At 38.1% G+C, this 13639-nt stretch overlaps 1 protein-coding gene across 1 annotated transcript; it reads left to right on the plus strand.

The window, feature by feature from the left end:
- Positions 1-8206: 8206 nt before the first annotated feature.
- zfp64 (zinc finger protein 64 homolog (mouse)) lies at positions 8207-13209 on the plus strand. Its single transcript, XM_055188583.2, has 6 exons — positions 8207-8473; positions 8953-9084; positions 9161-9253; positions 9342-9404; positions 9478-9729; positions 11840-13209. Exons 1-6 carry the CDS (start codon positions 8452-8454, stop codon positions 13072-13074), a joined length of 1797 nt encoding a protein of 598 aa, XP_055044558.2. The 5' UTR covers positions 8207-8451; the 3' UTR covers positions 13075-13209.
- Positions 13210-13639: the final 430 nt, after the last annotated feature.

The raw sequence follows: 13639 nt of genomic DNA on the forward strand, positions 1-13639 counted from the left end.
TGTAAAGGTCATAGGTTTGAATCCCAGTGAACAGACATAATGAAAAAAAATAAATGTGCAATATAGATTTAAAGGAAAACACCACATTTTTTAAATATTTAACTATGTTCTTACCTCAACTTAAACTAATTAATAAATACCTATATCTTTTTTTCAATGCATACACTTAATCTTTGTAAAGCGCGTCATGAATGTGTTAGCATTTAGCCTAGCCCCATTCATTCCTTAGGATCCAAACAGAGATGAATTTAGAAGCCACCAAATACTTCCATGTTTTCCCTATTTAAAGACTCTTACATGAGTGATTACACTAAAACATGTAAAACGTGCTGATTTTGTAAGCGGATAAAAAATGAGATCTATATTGTATGAGGAAAGAGCACTTAGTTTGCATAACTTCTTCATTTTTAATCCACTTAAAAAATAATTTATTTTGTGCCACCATACTTACTTGTGTAACTCCTCATGTAACAGTCTTTAAATAGGGAAAACATGGAAGCTTTTGGTGGCTTCTAAATTCATCCCTGTTTGGACCCTAAGAAATGAATGGGGCTAGGCTAAATGCTAACACGTTCATGACGCGCTGTACAAAGATAAAGTGCACGCATTGATAAAAAATAAGCATGTATTCATTCGTCTAAGTTGAGGTAAGAACATAGTAAAATATTGAAAAATGGTGGTGTTTTCCTTTAAGCATTTTAAGTTGCTTTGAATAACAGCGTCTGCCAGATGTATAGTAAATGTAATCCTGCTGACTTTGTAAAACTAAATAATACTACAGTAGTTATTTTAGATGTTACCACCAATGTACACATTATAACGATATCTTTACAGTGTACGGTATCGTAGATAAATAATTTAATACAATAATATTTTATACTTCAAAATAATTAAATGATAAATATACACTTGTGTGTGCATATGTGTGTGTGTCTCATCAGTATAAAGACACATGTGATGCATCTCAGACGTTGCCTCTGTTTTATCTGATGTAATGATAACAGGCGCTGTGCATGCTTCATTCTCTTCATGTGTGTATAATTTGTCACGCTGCTCAAACCAAACATGGACCTTCAGATGGTCTTTTCCTGTTCCTCCTCACGTCATAAACATCTCACCCCGCTGTACACACTTCATTTCTCCAGTTCTCTTTCCATCTGTCCTAGTTTTAGTGGTATCATTTTGCAAGAGACTTCAGTGCTGAGTGAAACCTGGTGTTGCTCTTCGCATTATTAACATCCAGACAGAAACGTTTAGTTTACAGGGTGTCTTCCTGTCTTCCCTTTTATCCTCAGGTTTAATGCTGACTCACGATTTCATCTAAACTCTTCATCCTGGTCTGTTTCAGAGAGTCTTTTATCTGCTGTTGTCGTAACATTTAAAAAGATATGGATGTGTGTGTTGAAACATTCCCCATCCCTGCCCCCGGTTTCCATAAACAAAGAGGAAACGGGGTCATTTGGCAAATAACGTAAACATAGAATAACATCTGTTTATAGCATGTTGAGAAATTATGAAGGTTGAGAATTACAAGCACTTTAATGCATTATTAAAAATGGTCCCGTGGGAAATTCCTCTGTTCCGGTTAAACTTTTTTTTAAACATGCTGATTAATTCGGTTCTACGTTTGTTCAACCTTTGCTAATGCATATTTGAGCTCTTCAATCGATTGCTTACAATAAGAAAACTTAAAAAAATTAACAGTCCTAAAGTTGTCAGAAGTAGCTCTCATGCAGGGTTTACACCAAACGCGTGTTGGGCGTCAAAATCGCGTCTACCGCGCCTAGTTTGCCACTTGAACACTTTGAATGCATTCGCGCGTGTAGAGCGGAGTAGACGCGCGGAAAAAGCAAGCATTTGACAGCTTCGAGTGACTGCTTGAGTGAGTGACTCCGGGCGGGGCTGCCACCACAGCAGCAGGCAGGCTCCTGATTGGTTAACGCGGCGCGAAATTCCGCCAAAGTTCAAATTTTTCAACTCGGGCGTCAGCCACAAATTCGCGTGAACCGCAAAATGCACAAATGCACCATTCGCGCGTACCGCGCACAACGCTCAATTCGCGCCTTTCGCGCGAGTTTCACACGTGAATGAGGCGGAAACGCGTCTTCCGCTCCGCGCCGAACGCCTCTTCCGCGCCGCGGGACCTCCTGACGCGCGTCAAAGCGTCTGCACATCGACTTAACATTGAAATCACTTGCGCTTCACGCCTCTACCGCGGTTGGTTTAAACGCACCATTAGTCTTCTCATTTGCATTTAAAGAGCACCTATTGTCTTGTAAATTAACTCCCTTGTGAGCGAATCTTTCAAACATGGTAAGGAGTGTCACATTTCCGGCTGACTCAGAGGTATTCAGGCCAATCACAACGTACAGATTAGCTGGCCAATCAGGGACATGACGCTTTTCCGATCGATGAGCTTTGTACAAAATCCGTGTGTTTCAGGAAAAGAGGGAAATCTGGAGCTACAAAAATGTACGGTATGTGGGAAATAATGTGTTTTTCGAACCATAAACTATGCAAACACATTGAGCCCCATTTTAACGATCTTAGCGCATTGTCTAAAGCGCATCCGATTCCACTTTTGCCAATTTAAAAGACGGGAAAAATTGTTTATGGCTAAATGTGTTGTTCCTATTTCCGTAATGAGAAATGGGTGTGTTTTGGGCGTAACGTGCAATTAACCAATGAGAGTCTCAGTTCTCATCCCCTTTAAAAGCAAGTTGCGCCTGGCGCCATCCCTAATCCATATTTAGGAAACGGAATTTGTAAACTGAAAAACTAAGTGGATGAAGAAAACCACCAGTTTCAGGGGATGTCCACACGGAGACGTGTATCACTGCATACGTATACATTTTTTATCGTATTGGCGTTTCATCCACACGGATCCGGCGTTTTGGGAGACTGAAACCGCTATTTTTTGAAACCGTGTCCTAAAGTGGATAAATCTGAAATCGACACCCTTGCGGTTTCGTCTGTACAGCCAATCCTTATATTTTGTGAAGCGAAAACGTCATCACATCACGTGTCGGAAGCGTCACACGTAACAGCAACAACAATAACGGCGGACTACGTGATTGTGTTCGTGCTACAGAAGCTACTAAGCCTATTAGCTTTATTACAGCAAAATCTATTGCTTCTATGCAATTGTGGTGACCAACAAGCGATAATGGACAACACCATACGTTGGTTATGCGCATGCTCAAAGTCTTCTTCTTCGTGTATAGTGTATATCTGTGGCAGAATTACAGCGCCCCATACTGGTCCGGCATATATACTACACCGCTTTCAGTCGGTTTCAGTGGTTTCGTGTTTACGGATTATTTTTTTAGAGCAAGGGAAAAAAAGATCGGATAGGGAATGCACCGGCTTCGTGTGGACATAACGTTACAAAAAATGTGTTGTTTTCATTTGTATTGAAATTGTTATTTTTTTATTAAAACCTTTAAAAGAAAGTTTCTTTCAGTCATGGAAGTAAAAATAGCAGGCTTTTAATTGCTGTAAATGTATAGGTATCCTATATATAATCATTGTAATCTTATAAAATAATTAGCAAATATGCAAGAAAATGTTTGTACTGTAAAAAAAGATAAAGAATTTACAAACGTGCAGAAAGCCGTTTCAGCACTCGGACAGCACAGTGAGTTTTTGGAAAAGCATTACTTAAATGTTTCGCATCTCACCATATCCACAGGTACAGACAGAGTCATCATATACAATAAATAAAAATAAAAAAACATTTAAAAATAGATGCATTTGTTTGAAGCAAAGCATTTATATACTTACCACATTGCAGGTGAAGCAGCTCTTTACGCCTTCTCACGTCCCATAATCTGTCCTCATTTAAGTCCAAGATACTCAATAATAATCTTTTACATTTGAATCCCTTAATTTTTCACATTTTAAAGCGTTTATGCGCTGCTGTGCATCCATGTGTGTGATAAGCAAACCTGCGTTGTCTTCCCGTGTATAGACGCATATTACTAACACGCTCTTAATATAACAAAAACAACATTGTGCCCTTGACTTTGGACTTTAGACCAGGTTAAGGTTTAGTTGCCTCAAAATAGCAACGCACCAACAATGCATCTGAAAACACCTCGTTTTCAGACCAGAACGCCCATGGGCACAAAATTGGGCACAAGTGCATTTGCTATTTAAACAACGTGGCCCTAAACGTGAAAATGAAACTAGCAAAAGACACTTGCGTCGCGCATTGCACTGCATTGCGCCGGGTGTATAATAGAGCCCATTGTATTATACCAAATACACAAAATAATGTCGTTGGTTTTTTTTGCAATGAAATAGGTGCACTTTAAAATATGTTGATGTCAATGACATGCATTCCCTTTGGTCATTGCGAGTCTCATGTTTCAGCAATTAAATGCAAAACCTTACCATGAAAAATTAAGTTTTTAACTGTACTGATATCACATAGATCAATATCTAATGGCTTAGATCTAAGTTGTCAAGCATTTTTAATAATTATTTTACATAGTTTGGTAAGTGCAGCTTTTGTTTGTCAAATCGATAACGCTGTTTCTTCCTCATAAATGTGCACATGAAAATAAAAGTAAAATAAATATGATTTGTTCTTTGAAAAGCCGTCATCTGTTATTATTGCTTCTGGTTTGTGCTTTTTATTTTAAAGAATTCCTACAAAGTATGTTGTCTCCCAAAAACTTGTGTCATTTTTGTCACATCCATAACGCATGCATGTTTCCCTCATTTAAAACAGAAAACACATGATTATATCTCTATCAGGGGTTTAGGAAAATATAGAAAAATGATTTACTATATTGGTAATGAATGCATTCTCTGAGAATTTTTTTTTTTTTTTTTTTTTGACTGGAAATGTCTCATCCATAATGTTAGAATTGCTCATAAGTAAAATCTTCAAAAGTATTAAAATACTTAATAGCGCATAAGTCATAATGTATCACATTTATGATTTTTTTTTAATTATTTTTCTAGATCTTGACAGTTCATGGTAACTACTTTTAAAGTTCACCACTGAAAAAAAAACAGAGAAAGAGAGTGAGAAGGACTATGACAGGATTTAAATTTTTATATGAAGTTTCAGATCAAGATTTTCATAATGCACAGATGCACCTGTCGCAATCTGGAGAGCGTCCATCATATGCAGGAGAAAGTGTATGATAAGCATTATGTCATCTATATTTCTGATGTGTAGCTGTAAATGTGGCTATAAACTAATAATGTCTTTACCTTTCAAGACTTTGAGTTCTTCTGTGCCTGATCTACCTCTGAATCACAGCACATGAAAATAGATATGACAGATAAATTAATGATGGCTGGGATTACTCACACCCCTCGTACCCCAAACTGAGCAGAATGGCCCGAGGTGACTAAGAATGATATGTAAATATTTTATTGAATATAACTCACGGAAATAAATGTGGAAGTCAGTACGTATGTCTTCTGCTAATGGGAATGGATACAAACAGTCTGCATGAATGATTTTGGTTTTGGCCTCCTGTACAATTTTGGGAGCTTAGATAGCTTAAATTAAGTGTAAAGTATATTCATTCTCATCCACTGAATTGGACATACAGTACTTCTTTTGGTAATAACAAAAAAGGGCATCCTGGCCTTTTCTGAGATATAAAATATTTAAAGGCATGGATAATTTGAACATAAAAATCCCAGGAATTGTGAAAATATAAATTACATAAAAAATATATAAATAATATACTTTTTAGTATTCTGCAACATTTTTGTGTATTGCATATACACTACTGTCAACGGTTTAGGGTCACTTCTTCATTTATATTAATTTTTATTATATTTTAGAGTATTGATAAATTCTCTAAAATAAGTTTGGGGAAGATGTTGTAATATCTAAAATAACTTATGATAAATTAAAACTGTTATATTTCAGTGTAATCACACCTTGTCTAGAATTTGCAAAAATTATCTTTTGACATTTTATCCAGCAGGTCTCACCCTGAGATGCTTTTTTAACCATTTTAACAAAGAGTTCACATCTGTAGGCTCTTATTGGGATATTTATCTTTTTTTAGTCCTGAGGGCATGCATTTCAAAATATAAATATGTAAATAAATTGTTATTATTTTTTGTTTGTTTTGTAATGACAGAAATAAATATGTTGACACAATTATTTAGGTTATAGTAACATAATTTAAGCAAACGTCTTCTGATATTTTTTAAGATCAATAGAAACATTTCAGTAAAGTGAACCTTATGTTTTGTACAGTAGTAAGTCCCAGGTAAGGTAAAACACATTCAGTTTTAAAGTGATGCTTTAACCAGTGATCTATGAAATACCTGGTCACGTACACTCAGTAGTATGAATAATGCAGCATGGATGCCCCCGTGTGTTCATTTAATGCAACTGCAGTCAAACTCTTGCCAGACAGTCAACAATTAAAACTCCTCTCTGCGTCTGTGAGCTCCAAGATGTCTTGTGACAGCCTGCAGCCATTAAGCAGCTGTGTGCATCTGCCGGGCTCAGCTGGGTTAAAATGAAGTGACAGGGCTCTTCATCTCCATATTGTCCCTCATGTCTCACAGGGGAACATGGAGAGAATTGCCGGTACACACACATATGGTCCATGGGTTTAGAAACTACAGTTTATGTGCACAGAAAATGAAGTGAATTTTTATTTCATTCGACAAGATAGCACATGTGAAATTTTAGCTTATCCAAAACAGGCCAAATATATGATATTTGCTAGTTATCATAAAATAGATATCATGTAGTAGAAACAGTGGACAATCTAAAGTATAGATTAGGTCAAAGTTGACTCTACTATGCTTTGGTCAGTGTTTGCATTTAAGAGTAAAGAGATATAACACAATACGCATATGAGAAACTCAAACTCGACTGAGGTTACATGAATCAGTGATTTTGAAGTGACAGCAAACATTACCCACAGCTCTGAGCCAAAACTGTAATAGTATACTCTATATTTATTATATCAGAATTCCCCTGGTGTCAAAAAAGGGATGAGGATTTCTAAGATAACCTTTGATTGCCAAGAAGTCTCATTTTCTTCTTATCATTCAAAATCTTTCTAAATTCAGGATAAGCTGCTTGTTTATTTGGATGTAAATATACAGTCTGTTTTTTTTAGTATGCACTACATATGCATTTGGCAGGCACATCTATCAAAAGTGACTTCCAGTGCATTCCTTGTTTAAGAGTATGTGTGTTCACTGGGATTCAAACCCACAACTTTTTGGTTGCTAACTCGATCTAAGTGAGCTACAGTAGTGCATTTCTTATACTGCATTAAAAATTTGGAGCATTTATTCATAAAGTCTCCATAAAATCAAAACGGGTTTTTTTTTTGCTTCTATTATGATATGCTAGGATATCTATAAACTAAGTTGTTACAAAACATGGACAAAACCCATATTTGAAAGATTTAAACATTTCAAACTTACAGTCTGTCACTTCCACCAATAGGGTTTAATCATTTTATGACATCATTCTGCAATTGTGTTAATGGCTGATTGTTTTTAATGGCAGAGTTTATTGACTCTCTTAAAATTATCCATAACAAAAAAAAAATTATACAATTACTTTGCAAGAGTTACAGCTAACTGAAAAATAAATTTTATAAAACTACTGCCTCATTATTTTTTATTTTCATTTATTTTTATTTCATACCAAGATTCTACCCTTAAAACATAAGTTTAAGAAAGACGTATCAGCTGCTTTTTCGCTCTTTGCACTTGAAAACAATCACCCCACAGTTTAAAGATGCCGTTTAATTTTGGTTTGTATTTTAAAAATGTAAATTTAGGATAGCAGGGTTAACTGTGAAGCTTATTTAATACATCTGATTATTTTCTTAGTCCAGTTTCACATTCATAAATGCAATTGTTTAAGCCCTTATTCTCATAAATCTTCAAATAATTATAAAATTACATTTATTTTATAATTATTTGTAACTATTTAATTATTTGCCATTTCTAACTAATATTAATATAAAATCTATAAAGCTCTGTAGATCTATAACTCTGTAAATCTCTGATTTAAAGATCATGTGTCTCTATGAATGTGCCTTTTTTTCTTCTTTCCTTGTCTCTAAAATGTTTTTATTGTATAGTACTTTTTGTTCAAAGCATACTTAATAATAAGTTTTTATTTTAAATACTACAAATACCAGCTTTTTTCCACAATCTCCCTGTGTGTACTGTATCTTCTCGTCATTCATCTCTTCTGACGGCAGGTGGCGATGTTGCGCTTGATCATCTGAGTGCGTGCGCCGTCGAAGAAGTGATGTTTAGTGTCAAAAACTGCAGGACAAATACAACAATAAGAACAACTAATGAAGCTTATAAAGGTTTTAAAATACTTTTCTACTTTTACATCTCCAGAAGATAATCAACAATAATCAAATCGCTGTAAGTGCGCGAGACGGGAAGTCTGGCCATATACAGTAACGTTGCATCTTCATTCACATGGCATCATTCAACACAGAAGGTAAATAACACATCATCTATTTCAATATAAATATACTATCTTATAAATTATAACAATAAAACGTCCTGTGAAATGCAGGTAGATCCTTTTATTAGTGTATTATAAACGTGACACACAGTAACATAAATCATTATATAGTGAAAGTATGTATTAGAATTGCTTAAAGATGTATATAATATGTACGGTTTTATTTATATTGCACACATGGATGTAGATTAAATAGCTTCACAAATAAGTTTTTTGATTTATGGTTAATTTGATTTGCATGGTACTACTTACAATTCATAGGTATACCTTACCATGGTTCATCTTCAAAGATACTTTTATTTTGTAATTTATAAATACTTTTGCTTTATATTAAAGGGTTCCGTCATGCTTGCCTTTATTTAATTATTATTGAAATGTCATTGACTGTAAAAAATTTTTATTTTTTAGTTATTTTCTGTATCCTCACGTTTGTTTTTTATGTTTTATGCAAGTGAGTCCAGACATCCACATCTGCGGTTTATGCAAACAGCAGTACAACAATGTTGAACTTTTCTTCGCCCACAAGCAAACCAACTGTCAGATCACTTCAACTTATATATCAGGCCAAAATGCACTTTCTAATGGTAAGTTTGATGCCGTGTTGACTTTCACTTCATCTGTTTATGTGTTCAAAAGGTAACCAATCGTTTGTACTTACAGAGTCAAAAGTTAAAAAGAACCTCCACCAGAAAACTTCCTCTAAGAAGCTGAAACCCGCACTAACTCAAAAAAGACACATATGCACCTTCTCAGGTTTGTTGTCAATAACCCAGCATTGCTTATTATTTACTTACGTATAAACTTTCACTGTAAGGATGCTTTAATTTTTGTTTGTCCCTAGGCTGTACATTCAAAACCCAGTATGGCCAAAAAGACATGGAGAGACATATATTAACACACACTGGTAAGTGATCTGCTGGATGTGTTTCTGTTCCAAACTTTAGAGATCTGATCCCCAATCTGACTCGTTTTTACAGGTGAAAGACCGTTTGAGTGTGAACTCTGTCACAAACGTTTCAGTCGGCGAGATAAACTCAATCTTCACAGCCGCCTGCACACCGGAGAGAAGCCGCACAAGTGTAAACACTGCCCTTACGCCGCGGCCGACAGCAGCAGCCTGAAGAAGCATCTCCGTATCCATGTCGATGAAAGACCCTTTCACTGTCAGATATGCCCGTACGCCAGCCGAAACTCCAGCCAGCTCACCGTTCACCTGCGCTCTCACACAGGTAAGGACAGCTAAGGTTTATGCACCACAGTCAGCATGAGCTTTCCTGTGCATGACTTTTGTATTTAGTGTACCCACATACAATTTTTCAGACGTTGCTCTAAATATAAAGGTCACGCCGTGAAGTACCGATGGTCTACTGGTCACATGTCTTTACGTAATACGAATTCGCAGGTCACAGTCCACCAGAATTAAACTACGAAATGCAAAGTATCTTGGTTTTACGGGATTAGGTCGTAGCGGTATCCCATCTAGCCAGAACCGCTGTTTTCATCCCAGTCCTACCCCAAACCTTACCCTAATCTCAACATTTTACGGGATTAGGTTGTAGCTGTTTCCCATCTAGCCAGAACCACTGTTTTCATCCTAATCCTACCCGCAAACCTAACCCTAATCTCAACATTTCACGGGATTAGGTCGTAGCTGTATCTCATCTAGCCAGAACCACTGTTTTCATCCTAATCCTACCCCCAAACCTAACCCTAATCTCAACATTTCATGGGATTAGGTCAAAGCTGTATCCCATGTAGCCAGAACCGCTGTTTTCATCATAATCCTACCCCCAAACCCTAAACCTAAAATTTTACGGGATTAGGTCGTAGCTGTATTCCATCTAGCCAAAACCACTGTTTTTATCCTAATCCTACCCCCAAACCTAACCTTGAATCCAACAATTCACGGGATTTAGGCCGTAGCTGTATCCCATCTAGCCAAAACCACTGTTTTTATCCTAATCCTACCCCCAAACCTAACCTTGAACCCAACATTTCACGGGATTAGGTAGTAGCTGTATCCCATCTAGCCAGAACCGCTGTTTTCATCCTAATCCTACCCCCAAACCTAACCTTAATCTCAACATTTCACGGGATTAGGTCGTAGCTGTATCCCTTCTAGCCAGAACCGCTGTTCTCACCCTAATCCTATCCCCAAACCTAACCTTAATCTCAACATTTTACGGGATTAGGTCGTAGCTGTATCTCATCTAGCCAGAACCGCTGTTTTCATCCTAATCCTACCCCCAAACCTAACCCTAATCTCAACATTTCACGGGATTAGGTCATAGCTGTATCCCATCTAGCCAGAACCACTGGTTTCATCCTAATCCTACCCCCAAACCAAACCCTAAACCCAACATTTCACGGGATTAGGTAGTAGCTGTATCCCATCTAGCCAGAACCACTGTTTTCATCCTAATCCTACCCCCAAACCAAACCCTAAACCCAACATTTCACGGGATTAGGTCGTAGCTGTATCTCATCTAGCCAGAACCGCTGTTTTCATCCTAATCCTATTCCCAAACCTAACCCTAATCTCAACATTTCACGGGATTAGGTCGTAGCTGTATCCCATCTCGGCAGAACCGCTGTTTTCTTTCTAATCCTACCCCCAAACCTGACCTTCATCTCAACATTTCACGGGATTAGGTAGTAGCTGTATCTCATCTAGCCAGAACCGCTGTTTTCTTTCTAATCCTACCCCCAAACCTAACCTTAATCTCAACATTTCACGGGATTAGGTCGTAGCTGTATCCCATCTAGCCAGAACCGCTGTTTTCATCCTAATCCTACCCCCAAACCTAACCTTAATCTCAATTTTTCACTGGATAAAGTCGTAGCTGTATCCCATCTAGCCAGAACTGCTGTTTTCATCCTAATCCTACCCCCAAACCAAACCCTAATCTCAACATTTCACACGATTTAGGCAGTAGTTGTATCCCATCTAGCAAAAACCATATATATATCTTTGCACAGTGTATCTTTGCACAAGCACGCATTTAAAGATTATTTTAGTTCATTTTATTTTTTTCATTAAACAATAACAATAAGAACCGATAAGAATATTGTGCCACAATATCTGTAAGACTAGAAATAGCATTAAAATCTTACCGATACCCATCTCTCAAAACATTTGATCTTAGTTTTAGTTTTTTGGTATTTTTTTCTTGATATTATGTTTAAAGTTATTACATCAGATTTTTCTTTTATATTTTTTTAATATTTTGTTTTATATTATTTTTTGTTTTTATATTATTTTATATTTTATTTGTTTTATATTTTATATTATGTAATATATTAATATTTAAATCATATCTTTGCCTGTTTCCTCCTCAGGTGACTCCCCGTTCCAGTGTAATCAATGCAATGCCAAATTCAAGATCAACTCGGACCTTAAGCGCCACAGTAGAGTGCACTCCGGCGAGAAACCTTATAAGTGTGATCTCTGTGAGTATCGCTGCGCCATGAAAGCCAACTTAAAATCCCACGTTCATCTTAAGCACAGCGCGGGCGATGCGTTTCGTTGCTCTGAATGTGACTTTCAATGTCCCACCAAAGCCGCCCTGCGACACCATTCACGCCAGCACCAACCTGCCCAGCCTCTGCAGTGCAGCGAGTGCAGTTACTCCTGCTCCAGCAAGGGGGCGCTCAAGATACACGAGCGGGTGCACTCGGACGAGCGGCCCTTTAAATGCGACCATTGTCCGTTTGCTAGTAAGCAGCGTAGTAATTTGTTAATTCACAGACGGAAGTGTCACGCGGATAGTCCGGAAAGACGGAGTAAGACAGGGAGAGGGAGTGGGGCAGGGGAGGAGGTTCCCAAATCTCTCAGCTCACGTTACCGGGCGAGATTGGAGGCGGCGCGAGCGTTTCGTTGTGACTTGTGCGAGGCTTCGTTCGTAAGGGAGGATTCGCTTCGTAGCCACAAGAGGCAGCATAACAAAAGCGCAGTGGCACAATCGCAAGCCACAACTGTTACCAAACAGGATGCAAACCGAGCCCAAGTCACACCTGCATACACCGGAACGCATTTAAAGATCATCGCTAAGACCGGAGACGTTCTGCTCGGTCCCAATGAGCACAACGTCCTTTTAAACGGCCTGCTGACACCCGTGCATCACATTTCTGCATCAACACCAGAGGGCGCCCTTGAGCACCGGACGGTTCTGCTTACTCAGATCGGCAGCACTGAGGTAAGCACATTTGAGACGGGTGATGCTGCTCCCCCTAATCAAAACTACAACGCTTCCTGCTCCGCCTCGGCTTCAGACGGCACCCACGCTTTCATCACTTCCTGTTCGGACCTGGAAAGCCTCCACACGCTTATCCAGCAGGGCGGCACTGAAGTTACAGTGGTGACAGAGGCAAGTCCCTCGACCGCCAACGCAAAACCTCTGAACGTAGATGGATCTCAGGATGTGTTAAAGCAAGTCATATCAGAAGATAATTTAAATATCGGTCCAGCTGGGACCATTCTCTTTCAAAGTATTCCTCTGTCTACTAACATATACCATCTGTCTCCTCACCAAATATTTTCAGACGCCAATACAGTGGACATCAGTGAGGATTGATAGTGCAAAGTATTAAACTTTTGTACAGTTTAGTTTGTGTTGAATGGGTCTGCGATGTATGTTTGTTTTCATTTCTTTGTACCTCACTGCTACCCTCACATTTTATTGGAATTACAGTAATCCTGGAAACAAAAATAGACTCTTTTTATTGCATTCTGTTCACCTACTAGTGTAAACTTAAGATGGCATTAAAGGGATACTCCAGCCAAATATTAACCCATGATTTATTCACCCACAAGCAATCCGAGATACCAATGTTCAACATCTTTCAGACAGACACTTTTGGAGTTATTTTGGTTGATGTCCTTGCTCTTCCAGGCTTGTAATGGTGAAAACAGGGATCAGGGAATAACAATTCCTTAAACCCCAAAATAATGCATCAGAAGTAATCTTCACAAAAGTAATCCACACGGCTCCAAGAGGTTCACTCTTTCAACTCCATTGACGAGTTAACTCTCGTCAAAACGCTTCCCTGCCAATGACGAGTATTTCCGGCTTTCCGCAATATCGCTATTATCCACCAGGTGGCGATCTTCTGCAACTTATGCAACTCGGAAGTAATGCC

The sequence above is a fragment of the Misgurnus anguillicaudatus genome, chromosome 13, assembly GCF_027580225.2.
Source record: "Misgurnus anguillicaudatus chromosome 13, ASM2758022v2, whole genome shotgun sequence".
Classification (NCBI taxonomy): domain Eukaryota; kingdom Metazoa; phylum Chordata; class Actinopteri; order Cypriniformes; family Cobitidae; genus Misgurnus; species Misgurnus anguillicaudatus.